General features: G+C 20.5%; 2 protein-coding genes and 1 long non-coding RNA gene across 5 annotated transcripts in view; 2 read left to right on the forward strand and 1 right to left on the reverse strand.

Annotated features, from left to right (window-relative positions):
* The window catches only part of LOC108000322 (sodium-coupled monocarboxylate transporter 2), an 81,796-nt gene that overhangs the window by 7,699 nt on the left and 54,948 nt on the right, over positions 1-19,149 (reverse strand). The window contains exons 1-6 of one of the 3 annotated variants that reach the window (XM_017060559.3): positions 11,731-12,086; positions 5,369-5,528; positions 5,233-5,298; positions 4,080-4,199; positions 3,209-3,363; positions 2,998-3,138 (exon numbers count right to left, since the gene is read on the reverse strand). In XM_017060559.3, coding sequence (XP_016916048.2) covers positions 2,998-3,138; positions 3,209-3,363; positions 4,080-4,199; positions 5,233-5,298; positions 5,369-5,528; positions 11,731-11,939 — 851 coding nt within the window. In that variant the 5' untranslated portion in view covers positions 11,940-12,086. Of the gene's footprint in view, positions 1-2,997; positions 3,139-3,208; positions 3,364-4,079; positions 4,200-5,232; positions 5,299-5,368; positions 5,529-10,235; positions 10,496-11,730; positions 12,087-19,149 lie in introns of those variants that run through there. The other 2 variants (XM_062086259.1, XM_017060560.3) reach the window with 2 other exon arrangements.
* On the forward strand, positions 11,320-12,602 carry LOC133667458 (uncharacterized). Its single transcript, XR_009832997.1, has 2 exons — positions 11,320-11,415; positions 11,695-12,602. It is a non-coding gene; the product is annotated as an uncharacterized LOC133667458 (long non-coding RNA).
* Positions 14,179-19,149, forward strand: part of LOC108000225 (metabotropic glutamate receptor 6-like) — a 71,660-nt gene continuing 66,689 nt past the window's right edge. Inside the window, exon 1 of the mRNA XM_062086269.1 lies at positions 14,179-14,416. Coding sequence (XP_061942253.1) covers positions 14,228-14,416 — 189 coding nt within the window. The 5' untranslated portion in view covers positions 14,179-14,227. The remainder of the gene's footprint in view (positions 14,417-19,149) is intronic.

The raw sequence follows: 19,149 nt of genomic DNA on the forward strand, positions 1-19,149 counted from the left end.
ATTTATGTTAAAATAATTTAAATAAGAATTTCTATCATAAAAATTAAATAATAGGTTTAATTCTATAACATGTTTTAAATAGTTTAAGATATTAAAAATTATTTTTGGTTTATAATGTATTTTATGTTTTATTACTTTAGAATTTATTTATTTTTCTTTAACGTTTCTTGTTTTTAATCATTCATTTAAATAAATTTCAATAAAGATTTTTATTGAATATTATATGATTTATTAATGCAATTATACATAATTCGTTATCTTAATTGATAAATTTGTAATGCAATGTTGCAAATTAAAAATGCATTTTTTTGTTTATCTTGTAATTGAGCAGATTCTTTTATTTATATATATTATATTTTATAATAAAAACTTTTATAATAATGTATGTAAATATTCAAGAAAATGAAATATCTATCGAGTTAGTTATTTCAATATAAATTTGAATAATAAGAATACTTTTGTAATATGAAAAATAAATATAATCTCATTTCATTTTGAATATCTATTTTATTATATCAAATTAATAAGTTAAATAACTTATATATATACATACTATATATTTATGAAATTAAGTTGCAAGAAATACTCTATTGAAAGAAATAAATTTGAATTCATTTCTTCTTTTATCTAGAAAATTATTTAGAAGACTTAAATGTCCATTAATTTTAAATATATATGTTAATATAAAATATAAATATTATTTTATGATGTATTATATCTATTATATCTGCATTAAACATATTATTTAAATCATTATTTTAAAAGAGTACATGACTGAAAATACACTATATTCTATTTTTTTTTTCAACAAATAATTCTAATGCTAAATAATGCTAATTTGATTTTTTTCACTTTTCCTTAATTTTGAAAGTTTCATTAAGATTTCTTTCAATGTAAATATCATATGGGAATAAGTATTATGCTTGCATGATAATTATCGATCGTAGATATATAAAATATTTTAGAAAGTAATCGACAGAGTTTGAACTTTGTATGATTTCTAAAGTGGTTTCAAGCAGCTTTTTTCTTTGTAAGAATTTTTATTTTTGTTAAAGAGTTATTAATAAAAAATATTGATCAATTGCAAAGTCCATACTATTAGATATGTGTTACTATGATAAATTTACTAAATTTAATAAAGTTCTTACTAAATTTTCAAAAAACATTTCTTGATTGAGATAACAAAACTTTTATTTTTTAAGTTGTCAATTATTCTTCTTATGATTGAAAACAATATATAATTTGGTGTAAATGTGTTTCTCTATATTTAAATCTAATATTTGCAATAGATAACATCTCTAACAGCTGTATATCATTATTGAAAAATAGAAAATTACAAGGAATCATTATTAAGATATTATTATCTTTTCTTCTATTTATATCAACGTATACAATGTTCTGCCAAATTTTCTGCTTGAATTATATATTTGTGTTGAACAAATGAATAAAATTTCACAAAATTATTAAAAGAAGCAATTTAATTATGAATTAATAATTGAATTATTAATTTAACTGTCAATCGCAAATTAATGATTAAATTCTTAGTTTTAATTTAATTAAGGTTTTAATTAACTTAATTGTTATTAATAATTAAAAATTTAATTTTAACTATCAACAATTTTAACTTTATTGATCAACAATTAATTGCTGAATATTTTTTTAATGAAATTTATATTTTACACAATTATCTTATTCACACAACAATTTGTTTCCAATTTAATGTTATTCGCAGTTAAGAATCGCGGCTTTTGATAATAAAGTCTGAATATCATTACATAATAATATTTGTATTTAATAAAATGACATAGAATTTTTTTGTATTTTTTGTATATAATTTTTGTATTTTTTTGTATTTTTTGTATATAATTATTAATTTTTGTATTATATTACTCATTTCAAAAATATCATGAAATGATAACTAAATAATATATATTATAACTATATATATAACTATATATATAAATAATAATAATTACAATAATAAATGATTAATAATTATAAATATAGATAAAAATAATTTTAAATGGAAAATAATAATAATTATAATAATAAATGATCAATAACTATAAATATAGATAAAAATAATTTTAAATGAAAAAATATTATTTTAATTGAAATTTTAATTAAATTTCATTTATTTAAAAATCAATTTGTATTGACAATTTATTTTTTTCATTAATGATCATCTGTCAAATAATATTTGTATTTGCAATGAGGAAGAATTTTTTTTTATTATAATATTTATTCTAAAAACCATGAAATAATAAATTCAATTCAAATAATTTTAAAATTAAAATTTTAATTTTAATTGAATATATTTCGTCATGAAAAATTAGCAATTTTTTGTATTATGACGAGTATATTTGTCATTTTTTTATTTTTATAACACAATTAAATATTTTTAAAATAGAACGACAAACATAATTGAAATTTTCATCAAATTCCGTTTAAAAATCAGCAATTTGTAATTTATTTCTTTTATCAACAATTAAAAGATTAAAAAATTCTAATCAATTATTATCAATTAAAATTGAAAGATTTCTTTTTTTGTATAATTATCAAAAGATATTAAAAAATAATGTTTCTTTTTCTACGAATTCACAATAACGAATATTTATTTCGGATCTTCTGTCAGCCAAATATTTTCTGCCAACTATCATTTTTTTATTTTTTCATTATATATTTTTCTACAAAAATTTATAATATATAAAAATTTTAATTATCTTTTTTATATTTATTTCACATTGATTTAATATCTTTCAAATTTATATCATAGTTTACATTTTATATTTTTAAAAATTTCAATATTTTTAACGATAATTGATATTTGATATTACGTTTGTCTAAAAATATATCTTTGTATTTTTTTCAATTACTTTCTATAATTATCAAGAATAAAAAAGTTTCTTTTTATATTTTTATTATCCTCCTCTATAATTGTACAATAAGTAAATTGATTCACATGATTCATAAGAAGATAAAATTTTGACAACTCACATATTAGCGTTTCGTAAATTGGGCATGGCCAAGCATCGTTGCACCATCGCTTGATTGACGGAACAGCTTGCCAACCAGTTTAAGTAGTTGCCGATGACAACGGTCCAAAAGGTGTGCCGCACCGTCGGATCTAAATTCATGCTGTCGATTGGGCAATAGCAATAGACTCACGGAAGCACGGAAGAATGGTTCAGAACAAATAATTTCTTACTCGAAGAATTGGATTCGATCAGTGTCGCGATTCCTCTTCCAAACTTCGCTAAATCCTCCCACTTGATTAGTCCCGATCACAGCTATTACTATCACTCCTCCGAACATGACGATCGTCTGAATAGCGTCAGTCCATACGACCGCCTTTAAGCCACCCTGAAAAATAATATGACGAGGATGAACGTTTTCTTATTTTAAGTTTTTAAATATGAATATGTTTGAGAGTAATAATTTCGTGTTGCCTTTCTTTCTTTATTTTGGGCTAAGCGAATACTTTGATTGAGTTAAACGATTATTCAAGAATAATCACTCTCAATGCAATGTCTATTTGTGAAAGGTAATGTATTTTGAAAGCAGTTCTCCAAAATAAGAAAATAAATAAATAGAAGTAGAAGTGAAATCTTCTTGAGAAAAACTGTCTCTCGAAAACGAATTTAAGAGTGAAATCGAATGAACAGTCATTTCCAACATACTTGAAAAAACAGATCTCGAGAGCAATTCTTGAAAATGAAATTATTACCATCGAACAATTATTCTCAGCGTTCAAAAAATAGCTTGAGAGTGAAAAGTAACTTTTAAGAGTAATCTTAAGAAGAAGTTAATATTAGTCATTTGTAATAATTAATATTCATTTGCAAAAAAAAACAGATCTCGAGGATAATTTTTAAAAGTAAAAAGTCGAACGGTTATACTTAAAGTTCATTTTTCATTCGTGAAAAATAATTCTCGGAGATAGAAACCTCGGAAGTGAAATTAATTTCTTGTGAAAAATAATTCTCGAGAGAATTTTACTCTCAAATATATTCTTATCTTGATTGCTACAAGAGAAATAAAACGAGGACGTCGATACTGCGTTTCGATCCTCTTCTCACCAAAGTGGTGTAAAATATACAAACGGCGCAGACCAGCACCGCGATCGCGTGCAGATTCATTCCGGTAACTTGATTGAACGCCAGAGCAGGAACGTATATGACCAGTGGAATGTACAACAGCTGTAATGATACGTCGTTTCGGTTAAATGTATTCTATTTCTTTCTATATCTGTCTTGCTTCCTCTCATTATCACCATAGTGTTTCGAGAGAATAGATAAAGATGAAAAGTTCGAAATATACAGAGTGCTAAAATTATATTGATTGAAACTTTTTATATAAAAAATCAATATCCTTTTTTATGAAATTATATATTTTTTTTATACATCTTTTAAAAAAGACTCTACATATTAAGATTTTAAGTCGAAAATTAATTTTAGTATTTCCTAAACATTATAAGTATATTTAAATACTTATAGATTCGGATATTTTATAAACATTTCGAAGAAAAGAAATAAAATTTTCAAATAAACTGGAATCTGAACGTGACACACATCTATGTACATCTTATGAATAATTATAGATATAAAATATAACCTCACAATCCTGTATGGATCTAGATATAAGAAGAATATTATTTCCAATTAAATATTAGTTAAATGCTTTAAAAAATTATAAATGTTCGAAACTAAATCAGTATCTTATTAGAAATATTATATTCATAATTTTATTGTTCTTATTGTATAAGATATACTCTCTGTTTTATGAAATTTTCTTTTTTCCGTTCATTCGAAAATGATAAAAGATTCTATTATATCCCATATAGGGTGCTTTAAAAATTAACTAGTGATTTTAAATTACGATCTTTTTTAAAAATAATATATTATCAACGAAAAACGCAGCCAATCAGAGTGCGTAAATTCATCGTAGCGTTGGATATGAACCGCCACAAGGTTTGAACAAACAAGTGAAGAAACAATACAAAGTTAATTAATTTATTTATTGTTTGTAAATAAATGGATAACTTTTTCGTAATAATTATTCAGTATAATTTGACACATGTTGCGATATATATCATATTGATAACGAAAATTTTCTCAAAGAAAAAAGGAATTAAAACAAGGAATTAATTATTATTTAAGTCTTATCGATTCATTTTTGGAATACTCTATATACTCGAAACACTGTGTTTATTGTGAAGAAACAAAGACTTACCATTTTTATCAGAAATATCGCGGAGCCCATAAATCGAACAACGCCATTGAATCGCAGATTGAGATACTAGGAATGTGCAATCGAATGAGAAAACAATTAAAGAAGGATAAGGAAACAATAGTGAATAATGTGTTACCTCGTATGATGAAGTAATGCCAAGACCGTAAAATACTGGTAAATATACCACGGCCATTGTCAATGAGACGAACGAATCGGCGATAACCACGCACCATAATTGTGTTCCATACACGTACATTTCTGCTGGGAAGCCAAGGATTGTTATTCCAGATATGTAGCTGAAAAACGAAACGAAAAGATATTTTTTGTATGAAAAGGAAAATGGATTTGAAATTTTTAAGAGCTGGAAAAAATTTGAAATAATTTAAAATTTAATTAAATAAGTACGATTTTCATTTCATAAATATTTTTATAAGTGTTTTAAAGTATGTTAATTATTCCACTTGGGATAATTTCTTGTTTTTTTTTTTGTATATTCGTATCTTTGATTTTATCTAAAATATTGTATTAAATTGATCGAATAGTAAACATAATTTTATTAAAATAACATAATTGGAGAAAAGATAAAAATTGAAAAGATTAATAAAGAAATCGAAGCTTTTGCACATATAACAAATATTAAAAATTTTATGTTTATGTATAAGTCTATTTATACATAAATAAATTGAGTTTTCTTTTTTTTGTTTACGTTTTATTACGTAAAATAGTATAACTTTGATAGATTATCGTGCTATAAAATATTAAAGTTAAAAAATGCTTATTCGAAATATTTTCTTATATTTTAATCAAATATTTATCATTTCAAAATAGTATCGATATTAAAATACATATTTAAAATATCATTCTTATCGAAATATTATTTAAAGAAAAATTTATTTCTAAAATCCTATATCCTGCCCTTGATACATTTCTTCCGATTACAATAGAACTCCATTTATATCAACCCTTCGGGGAACAAGAAGCTCATATAATCAGGTCGTTCATATAATAGGAGTCCACTGATTTCACTTATTAGAGAACGTTTATATTGAAATCCCCTCTGAGGGGACGAAGAAGGTTCATATAACTAGACTGTTCATATAGAATATTAATATATTCGTAGAATAATTATAAAAAATCGATTCTAGAAACCAAATAAATAAGAAACCAAAAATTATAAGCAATTTAAATTAGATAAAGCGAGACAAAGGCAGAATGAGATAGCAGTCTGACGAAGATAGAACTATCATTTTATGCCTTCATCAAAACTTAAATTATTTATAACTTATTAAAAAAGCTTTAATTGATATTCTAAGATTAATATTTTATGTAACAACGAAGGATTAATTCATCAATCCATCATTTATAATTTTTGAATTTATAAAAATTTATGTTTTATTAAAAAAAATTTCAAAATATCTTTTTTATGATGTATAATAATATATCAAAAAGATTTTAAATTTGAAAATAATTTTACGAATAATTGTCGAATGTTTTATGAATTAATTTGTTAAATTTAATATATCAAAAATATTCAATATATAAAGTATTTTGTTATTTGTAATGCGATAGGAATAGGAAATGATTCTACATAAAAAGGAAGAATAATATAATTTTCTAATAAATTCTATAATTTTTTGAAAAAATTGAACGAAAATTTATCATTATGTAGTAATTGTAAGATTCAAATAAAATGTAACATTTCTTACCTTTTTTTTTTTTATCATATGTATTTTAAAGAATTAAAAACTATAAACATGATACACTAAAAGAAAGCATAATTATGCAGTATTATAATCAAAATTTTGTTTCTATCTAATAAATGTAAAAATCCGATACAAAAAATTATTTTTATTTAATTATTATTTTATTAAATCATTTTATACAGGATATTACTAATATAAGAATAATATTTTGAAAATTTTGAATATGGTGAAAATAGATAATAATATTGTTCATGTTTATGATTATAAACTCAAACAGAAAGAAAAATCCAATAACTCGAAATTTATATTCAATATATATATATTAAATACTTGTATTTATTATACTACATGTATTTATTATTCACATTAAAAAAAGATGAAAAAATTATTTTTTATAAGATTTGTGCTGCAACAAAATTAAAACTAAAACTATTGTTTAAATCGAATCATATTTAGAAATCAATTTTTTTTATCATGTCAACATTAAATCTTGGTTTTGCTAAGAAAAATTTTATAATCAAAAGAAACCAAACATTAATAACTGCAAAAAATGATTATAATTTATTTTAATAGAAATGATAGGAAGAAATTTAAATAACTTAATTACTAGTATGACCCTCTATCATAACTAATTAATGCTAAATATAAAAATACTAAAATTATACATTGATTTTTTCATCTTTAATCAAAAATTCAATTTTAAGATATTAGATTTACGAAAAGAAAAATTTTTCCTTACTTCTTTATTTTTCTTTATGTTATAGAAATACATAAATTTTTTTAATTTTTTTATCTTATTCTTATGAAAATTGTAAAATATGAATGAGTTTATAATTATTCATAGCATTATATATACGATATATTTTTAAATTTTATTTTCTCGAAAAGGAAGCTTTATATCAAAGAATTTCGTTTCATTTTCAATTTATTTTCTTATAAAGAATTATTCTTTTTCTAGTATCAAAAATAATATTCTGTATTACATTAAGTAATTTTATAAGTAATGTCACTTTAAAATCATTTTTCAATAAAAAAAAATAATAAAATCTATATATTATATATATTGATTTGCATTTTTACAGAGATTTTACTTTCATTTAGATAATTTAATATTAAAACAATTATTTTAATACATTTTTATTAATTTTCTTAATAAAAGAATATGATAGAGAAAAGTATAATGTGATTAATATTAATTAATTCCTTATAATTATATTATTACAAAAAAACTTGTAATATGTGTAAAAAAACTTTTTTCATCATTCAGTCAGCAATCGTTCATATAAAAGTTATCATATTATCTATATATTATCTATATATTTTAATTTTCTACTATAAATAATTTTATTCGCTTATTTTATCAATAAATGATTTTTTATAATTGCTATTAGGTTTTTAAAATGACATTGATTATAATTTAATATTATAAAGATGATCATATAAATAGATTAACGTTCAATAATAATAAAATAATATAAAAGCTAGAGTTCAAATAATCAGACATAAAATTATAATTTTAAATTTCATTTATATAAATAATTTTCCTTATGATTTTTTTGTATTTATGATTTTTTATTCAAATAATCAAAGTTCAATATCGTGTTATATAATGTATATATGTATCACTGGATTTCATTTAAAAAAAATATGTACTGCATTTCTTAACAGAAACATAAAATTTTAATTTTATTTTTCTTTAAAATGATATATATATATATATTTGATTATTAATTTTGTATTCGTCTTTCTTTTCTTTCCAAAAAATGTCTTACGAATTATATATATTAACATCGTATAATTATATGTATAAAATATCTTTAGAAAAAATAGAGAAAAAATAGATTAATTAGACTTTTAAAAAGTTAAACAGGATTTCTTTTTATCTAGATTGAAAAGATTTTTTATGTATATTTGTATTTTTATATATTGCAAATCTAAATCTGATCACTATTAAAATTTTCTATTATTATTATTAGTTAAATTTAAAAGATAAATAGATACAAATAATTAATTTTTTGTTATATTTATGAAAATATTCTAAAATAATTTTTTTTCAATATTTTTTTTAATATTTTCAATACTATAATATAATGCTTTGAAAAGTTAAATTTATTATTTTAAAATCCTGTTTTGCTGAGATATTATTTTAAATTAATTTACTGACAATAGAAAGAGAATTTATAAAAATTCGGGTTTATATTAAATAAAAAATTAATAAAAAAGGACATGATTTTTCGTCGACATGATAAAATATTTTTCAATAAGCTTTCATAAATATTATTATCAAATAATGGAATAACTTCAAAGCAATATATTTCGGTAAAAAAAAATTTATAATTACAGAGAGAAGGACGTATTATGCCATAGAGTTAAAAATGTTAAAAAAATCTTTCTTTAAAATATTTTCATAAATATAACAAAATATTTATTATTTCTTAAATCTAACATGATAGGCAATTTTTACTATTAAATTCAGATTAATATACATAAATATATAACAAAACCTTTTAATTTTTAAACAAAAAAATACTCATTGATCTATTTTTTTATATATGTTTTATCATTTTATTCCATAATTTTCCAACAATAAAACAATAATCAAATTTTCAAATTTGAAAAATTAGAAAAAAATGTGCTTAATATTATTAATAAGGAATAATCTTTATATAGAAAATTTAATAATGCATTGCATTAATTTTAAAAAATAAATTATAGAAAATTAAAAATTATAGAATGTCTTGTCACTTATATATACTCATCTAATTTATATAATGTAATTTACATTATATACTTACATTTTATATATAATATAGTTATATTTTATAGGTTAATTATTAATCAAATGAATTATCTTAACAATTGTTTTACATATTTATTTTTAAATGTTATGATTTTTATTATATTTTATTATTAATATACTATATTATAAACAAAATACTATTTACAATTTTTCTATTAATTAAGGAATAAAATATATGCATATATTTTTATAAGTTTAAAGATAAGTTCTAATATATAAAAAAATTAAAATTGATTCACGTAATTCATTTTTCACTTTTCTCAATCATAGATATATATAATTCATTAAAAAAAAATAGTTTATCTCTTTTAAAATTACTTTATCTGATTCATTTTCGGATTATTTAACATTATTTAGTTTAGATGAACACAATGAAATTATTCGATTCTTTTTAAAAATTTTAATAATTTTAAACAAACCAGAGATTATAATTATTATAATTTTGAATTAAAAACTTGAAAACTGGAAATTGATTAAATTGAATAAAAATATAAACTTACCTAAAAAAACGATTATTTCTTTTAGAATTATCGTATCTTGTCCATTTTCGAATTATTTAATGTATTAGGTTAGATAGACACAAACTATACAATGACACGACTATTGCAATTTATTATACTTTTATAGATATATTTCGTAATAATTATGTCAAATACCAAACTAGAAATTATGATTTTAAACTGAAAACACAAAAAATGAAAACTAATTTTAATGAAAATATAAACTTATACAATTGCAATACGTCAGATCGAAATAATACCGCGTTACTTATGTGCGGTATCTAATCTATTGCGTTCTGTTTTTGTTTTCATTTTAGTAGACATTCATATAAATGAAGTGAGGTACTAATTCAAGTAAATAGATGCTTGATTAGAATTGGCTTATTTAAGCTTTGACAAAAATTTTCTTCAAAATTACTAAAAATGATAAATAATAATATTAATTTAAGAAAAATAAATTCTGTAAATGCATCAGCTATATAATTTTTAAAGTATCTATTTGATATTATTATATTAACTTATTATATTGATTTAATTCATTTTGAAATAGAGTAGCATTACATAAATAAAAATTTATTTCATTCTATAATATGAATATAAATGTTATACTTGTATGAATATTTCATCTTTTTAGTATAAATTTAGTATAACATATAAATATTTTATATATTATCATTGTGAAATATATTAAGTATTATGTCCTTTTTTCTATAAATATATGATTAAGTTATTATTTTATTAAGTTTTTCTAAAGTATATGAAATCCAGAATTTGTCTATAATTTTAAAATCATATATCTATGTATTTATGTATTATGTATTTAAATATTATTTGATTTTTCTTCTAAAATTTATAATGTAATATTTAATTGATATATTATTATTTTATTATTAAAAAGTTCATAATTTGTATTCTAGAGTACTCATTGAATAAAATTTGTTTTATAGAATATAATAAAAAAATTATAATACAAAAATAAAAGATTTAAAAGAAACAAAAAAGAAGATTACAATATGTAAAAAAAAATATTAAATAAAATATTATGATTGCATGAAATATACAATAATAAAAGAGAAATAAAAGAGAAATAAAAGAGTTTAAATTATAAGATAAAATATAAAGTGTTATAAATACAAAATATTTTCTTTGTACTATAACTCAAGTAACTCATAATATATAAGTAAGTCAATTGAACAAGTAAGTCAATATTATAATTTTTTGAACATTCATTTTTAAAAGTATTACATTCATTACTATAATTACTATAAATTTATTTATTATCAAAATTTACCATCACAATTATTACTATAAATATACTATTATACCATTAAGCAAAAATCTTTACAAACAAATATCTCTAATCCATTTCTCCCACAATTACCTCAATCATACTACATGATATTCAGCATTATAACAAAAATTCAGCTAGACTTAATTATCGATGAAAATTTCGTTTCAGTAAATTGAGTTCGGATAAAATGGATTTCTATCGTACCTGGCTATCAAGGACATCGTTATAGGAAATATCGACATGTTTTGTCCGCCAACTAAGTATTCTCGAACCGCGTTTTCGTTTTTTCGGGATTTGTACGCTTGGTACACACCGACCACGGCCGAAATCGCGAGCATACCAGCAAACACGGCACAATCGATTATCCCGAACGAGTTGTGCATTGAACCGTCCGTATCGTCGCTTCCGTCCATGGTCTCCAGGATCTCGATCTCAGATTCTCAGAATCGATTGTTTTCGCGATCGAGACGAGACAAGATGCAAAGGAGAGTGGAATCGCGGCCGTCTCGTTCGAAAAACGGTTCGTTTCTAAGTCGACGAGTAACAGATGAGGAGCAGAGAACGGTTTAAACGGGCCAGCTCGGAGAGACGATTGAATAATTGGAGATTCCATCGTTATCGTTCCCACTCCGCTTCCTCCGTTACTTCTGTTAACTTCCTCTGGTCTTCCTCTTCCTCGTCCTCGTCCTCGCGCTACCAGTTCGAGCTCGAGCTGCCGTTGAACTGCAACCACGACGTCCTTGCGTGGTGAGTCGTGGCGTGAACCGTCTCGTCCATCGAAGGCGAAGAGGAAGCTGATGGACAACGAGATGCGATGGCCACTGGTAAAAATGTATTTTCGGCTAAATGTTGAAATGAAAAATTATTTCACATTTTTTTTATTGAGACACAGAATTTTCATAAGTATTAGTAAAAAGTCAAAAAATGCAAATCTTGTATAATCATCTCTTTTATAAATGAATAAATTTAACAAACTTTCAGTGATTTTCTGCATAATTATTATAATAAAAATTCGTAGAGAATTATAGATATGATTATATTAATATCTATTGAATAAAATCTTTGAATTATTGTTATTGGTTGTTTGGCATCTTTTTCTATTTCATATCTTTCTTCTAATTATCTAATTAAATATAAATGTAAGACTCGTGAAAGAATATTAAATCAATGATATGATAAATAAATGAAAGAATAAGATAATTATTTAATTTGTGATTTTCTTACCGATTTCAATGATTCTGGAATTTGTTATTAATTATTATTTTGATCGACGTTTTCCTATAAATGTTATTTGAAATAATTATCAAAAATAATAAAAATTTTTGTATATAACGAAAAAGAATGGAATGAAAGAACAAAATGGAAATAAATGTATATATCTTTTTTGAAACATGGAAATTCAGAAAATTTTAAAAACCTAGAATGATTTCTTATAATTAACAAAACATAATATTTTTTAAGTATATAAATAATAAAAAAATAATATAAAGATATTGTTTTTCATATATTTAATTATTTCAAATATTAAAAATTTTTTAAAATTAATTTTTGCTAAGTTAAATTGGCCAATTGAAATCAATGTTCATCGATGCGAAATATCATCACATTGAAATCTAGAATTAATATTATTTTTATTATTCCAAACTTTTTGCGGAGAAATGTCTTAGATTTAAGTTATCAAATTTTGTTAATAAATATATTCTCTGGATCTAAATAAATAAAAAATATTGTATAAATATATATAAATATATATAAAAAAGTTATAAATAGAAATATGGAATGGTTAAATATATTATGGTTTCTGGAATTCGATTTTACTATCTTATTTACTACTTTAACCGTGAAGAATTTTGAAGAAAAAATTTTATGAAACAAGAATAAATATGCATGATGAACCGGTACAATTAATGATTCCATTTTGAATTGTTATTACTAAGGATATAAAGTGGCAAATTTTGAAATATTAATTAAATTATATTATATTATATTATAATATTATATTATATTATTAATATTAATTAAATTATTGCGTATAATAAATACTATATAACTATGTATATTATTATTAATTGCAATTACAATTTTAATATTAATTATATGTAAATATGTAATATGTAATTATTAATATTAATGTAATTATTAAGAGAACATTACAATTACATATACAATATTTAATATTAAAATTAATGTCAATAGTAATAAATAAAAGTTAGTATTAATTTCATTATTACGGAAATTAATAGAAAATATTATCATACAATATTAAGAATCAAAATGAAGAAAGTAATCGTCCACAAAAGTATAATGTTATCATTATATAAATATTATTATATACAAAATATATTCATTTAATTAAGAAATGGTATTATATTGTTTCACCCTTCAGAGAGATGCATTTAACAAAATTGCCCTCCATTTGTTTACGTGGGATTCGTTTACCTTTTTTCGCATATCGCTGTTTTCACGATCGATTTCCGCTTTTCCGGTAACTCGGTTTCTCGACTTCTCTTCAGGGAACATCGTAATCGGCCACACCCTCTCCCAAAGGAGACAAATGTCTAGAGTAAAAGGGCGCCTCGTAGTTTCGTCCTTTCGAATCGAGCACTGACTGTGGACATCCTAACTGGATTGATTGAATATTTTCTTGATAAAATTCGTTGATAAAATTCGGTGTGAAGAGAAGGAGAAATTTTCGCGATTGATGATGTCGATTGGAATTGTAGTTCAGGTGATGTTGATTGCGAGTTTGTTCGAATTTATCCTGTCCATCGAACCAAATATCGAGAATGTTCGTGTCCTGTACGCGAATGTGACTGGTGATTTGGTGCTTGGTGGTCTGTTTCCTGTTCACCGAAAGGGTATTAATGGCGAGAACTGTGGTGCGATTCAGGTGAATAATTTCTTTAAAAAAAGAAAAATTTTCGATAATTTTTGCAGAAGTTAAATGGTTATCAAAATTTATGGGAAAGTACAGAAAATTTAAATTGATAATTTTAAGATTTATATTAATATAAAATTTATGATATTGAAAATAAGGAATAGTATTTTTTTTCAAAAATAAAAATTTTGATAGCTGATAATTTTGCAGGATTAATTTTTAAATAGAAATTTTAATTTTTATAAAAGATTTTATAGAAAATTTAAATTGATAATTTAAGATTTACACTAACCAGTACTTAACTGTAATAAAATAAAAGATAGTGTAATAATATTTAATTAATTCATTATCATTCAAAATATGTTTTTAGAATTTTTAGAATAAAGCATTAAATAAAATAATGTTAAATAAAATCATCTTACATATTGCTAACATGTAATACATAATTAGAAATAAGGAAACATGCGATTAAAAAAAGAAAATTTTATTTTTATTTTTTAAAACATATATAAGAATGAATGTAAATAACTAATTTTATGATAATAATAATAAAAACTATGTTATATCAAGTTATAAAATATTTAGAGCTTTTTAGAATAAAAATTGCATTGAATTTTTTAGTATTAAAAGAACTGTTTTATCATACATAACATTCTTTAGCTATTATTCATCCATCGTTTTTTTGAATCTATCCTAGTTTTTAGACTAAATTTCAAAAATTTCTGCACGAAAGATTTTTTGCAATGATTTGGATATTTTTCGATTTTAACAAACATTTGCATAATTACATTAAGTGGGTATATTCATATTCATATTCATATTCGCTAATCAATTTGATGGAAGAAAATGTATTTTTAGGTTCGAAAATATTTATCTTCTTTTATCGAACTAGATATATTAACTTTACATTGGTTAGTCTATATACATTTGTTTGTATTTTTATTAACGTTCTTGGCTCGTGTCACTCGAATCATTGTTTGATCATGAAATACTAAAACTTCAATCAAAAATTAAGTACAATATTTTAATATACTTTTCATATTTATATTTATTGTTGTATTTATTATATTTTTTTGAAAATGTGGCTATGAAAAATTGAAGATTTTAAGAAGAAAAGTATGATAAATTATGAATCATATATTATAATATAATTAATAAAATTAAACTAATTAAAATATAATATTATGTACAATAATTTTGTATTAATAAATTAATATTAATATTTGATATTTTTTATAATATTTATAAAAAATATTATAAATATTTTATATTTTAAATTTGCAAAAATGATTTGCAAAATTTTTTTTCCACTTGAGAAATTATATTAAGAAAATTTTGCAAAGATATTTTTTTCCATATTTATGAGAATTATATATATTATGTATTATATTATATATTGTATAATCCTCATCTATAAAATCAAATTTGATTTATAATTATATTATTTTTCTTTTTTTTGCCAAGATACATATTTTGAAGTTGAAAATTTCCAAAAACATTGAAAATCATAAGATATGCTTATATTATTTGTTTTTTAAACATTCTCCATGGATTATTGAAATATGTAATTTTAGAAATTATTAAGAAAATAAAAATCTTATAATCTTATTTAAAATCTTATTTAAAGTTTTCCATATAAAATAATTTTGTAATTTTTAAAATATTTTTGAATATAACCTCTAAATTATTAAATAAATAAATATATTTTCTATTAATTATTTTTTTGATTTTTTAGGTATATAATTAATAAATCAAAAATCGTGCATAATATATATATTTATATATATATATATTTGTCAATCATTGTTTTTTTGTTTAATGTAATAATTTCTGAAATAAATATTTTATTCCATTTAAATATGCATCCACAAAAACTTCCTGCAGTAAATAAGCGTCCATTAAACAAAACAAGATTGATGAACGACAATGGTTATTGTGAAAGGTCGTTATATAATCTTATATCCCTATCTTCTTCTCTACTCATATCCGGTTCTGAAACCGGAGTTTGAGTTATAATGAGTACTCTGAATACTTGAATATATTTAATATATTTTACATTACATCGTGGTTTGTACTATATATACATATATATCATTTGTAATATTATTAATCTAAAAAGTCATTAGAATTTCGTTTGAAATATTTTTAATTAGTTTCTAAATCAAATACTATATTCGAACAAAAATTTTTGTAAATTATAATTATGACCAAGAAATAAAGATAAAGTATATATTGTTATAAATACAAAAAAATTTTATTCATTTTTTTATATATCATTTTTTTTATAAATACAAAAATATATTATATATAGAAGAAGAGAATGATCGTGTAAACGAAATTAAATTATATTTTAATAATCTTTTTTAGATATTTATAGATTCAGGTTATATTCTTGAATAAAAGTTAAATTTTTTAAATTCAAATAACGAGGAAAATATTATCTTATAAGAATTGTAAAAATTTCAAATCTTTTCCCAATTTATGAGAAAATTAGTACATAATAAAAGATATAAAAAGAATTTTAAAAAAAATTACACATTATTAAAAATACAAAAGATATAGGGTTTAAAAGGTTCATTACAATTATAAATTGAAAAACCATGAATAACAACATTTTTGTAATATCTTCTCCTTATAACATCCTAAAAAATTTGAATCATTTGATTCAATTTAAAAAAGATTATTTTAAACAGTATATGAATATTTTTTTCTTTCATTATAGATAATTACATATTATAATACGAAGAAAGTATTAAAATAATACAGAATAGTAAGTAATATCATTAGTAGAAAATATTATGTAAGAAATATAAGTAGTAATTTGAAATTGTTAAGAAATTTTAGACTTCCTTCTATTAATGTGATTAAATTTTTTAGACAGTGTACATTTCAATAAAGCATGTAATTTTGATGATAAGTTAAATTCTAAGTCTAAAAATGAAAATGAAGGTCTCGTTTAGTAAGAAATTAGATATGTTTCTTTATATAGTATATAAAGAGTCTCAGTTATCCATCCAAATGAATATCAACTCGTATGTCTATTGTTAAATTAGAGTTATTATTATATAATTAGAGATCTCTATTTCACTTATATTTAAAAATATATATAAAAATATATATTTTATATACATATATATATATATATAATTAATATATCTAGTTAGTTTACATAGTTCTGTAAATCTTATTCATTTAAATATATATCTACAATATATTTTAATTATATATTCTATTTTATATATATTTAAATATATAATAATGTATATTAAACACATATATTATACATACATTAACGTATTCTTATTTAAATTCATATGATTTTTAAAAAATTGATATTAATTTAAGGATTGAAATTATAGTTTTATAAATTTTGAAGTTTTTGATTGAAAAATAAATTAAAAAAAATTATTTATATCAAGAAAATTTATTCAATAAATATAAATTTTTTTTTAATTTTTGTAAAAAAATTAATTTTTTTTTAAAATAATTTATTTTTAAATTAATTACATTTTCTGATAATAATCGATTTCTATAACATGCTACTTAAAAAATGAAAATGATTTTGACATTTCCGAAAATCTTCTATATATGGAAAATTAATTATTCCTATATTCTCTTCACGTAATTCAAATAATTTCTATAAAAATTTTTTTTATATTTTTATTCAGATATTCAAATAAACTTAAATAAAATACACTTTATATATTTATTAATATTTATATATTTATCAATAATATTATTAACAATAATGATAATAATTAAATGATATAATAAAATGAATTCTTTAATATATTTATTATTTTAATGTTATTATAATGTTTCTTGAAAGTATTAAAGCAAATTTTAGAGAAAAATTCATCTAATTGGAAAATTTTGATTTTAATGAAACTTTATACATAAAATATAATGTATAATATAATATATAATATAATACATTAAAATTTTGAAATTTTACTAGTTAAATTTTATTAAATATTATTAGTTTATTTATTTGAAGTTATATATTAAAAATTATAATACAAAATATAATATCTAATATATAATAATAAAATAAATTATAATTACCATGTAATTTTCTTTTCATCGAAAAATCTCTTTTAGAGATATAAAATCAATTTTAAATTATTAACATTTCTTTAATTTTTGATTAATAAATTCATTAAAAATTTAAACATTAATTTTATCTATTTTATCTATTAGATAAAATTATTTTTTATATAGACTATTTTACAGAAAAATTTATTAATTAATTTAGAAATTTTGATTTGAATAAAAATTTATTAAATTTAATTTAAAATTAAATTCTTAAAGTAATTAGAAAAAAAATTCCTCAATATATGACTCTTTATACTTTACATATTCAAAAAAAAAATTAAAACTAAAGAATTTATTTAAAAAATTAAGATTTTTTTTATTTATCTATATTTTAATCATTGTTTTGATTATTCTTTTTCATAATCTGAATAACATCTAAATTAAAATAAGAATACATATTTTTAATGGATCATTTATTAATAGTGAATCATCAATTTATCTAACTCAAAAATCAGCAAATAATGACTTACTTGTTTTTCTAATAATTGTATTTATATTTCAATATATAAATATAAATATAATCTGTAAAAATTATGTCAATTTATTGTATTCTGAAAAAATCATTATTTTTTTGATAAAATATATTTACTTATTAAATTACTAAATTACTAAATTATATTTAAAAGATTAAAAAATAAAAAGTTTTCGCT

This window comes from Apis cerana, linkage group LG16 (genome assembly GCF_029169275.1).
Source record: "Apis cerana isolate GH-2021 linkage group LG16, AcerK_1.0, whole genome shotgun sequence".
Classification (NCBI taxonomy): Eukaryota; Metazoa; Arthropoda; class Insecta; order Hymenoptera; family Apidae; genus Apis; species Apis cerana.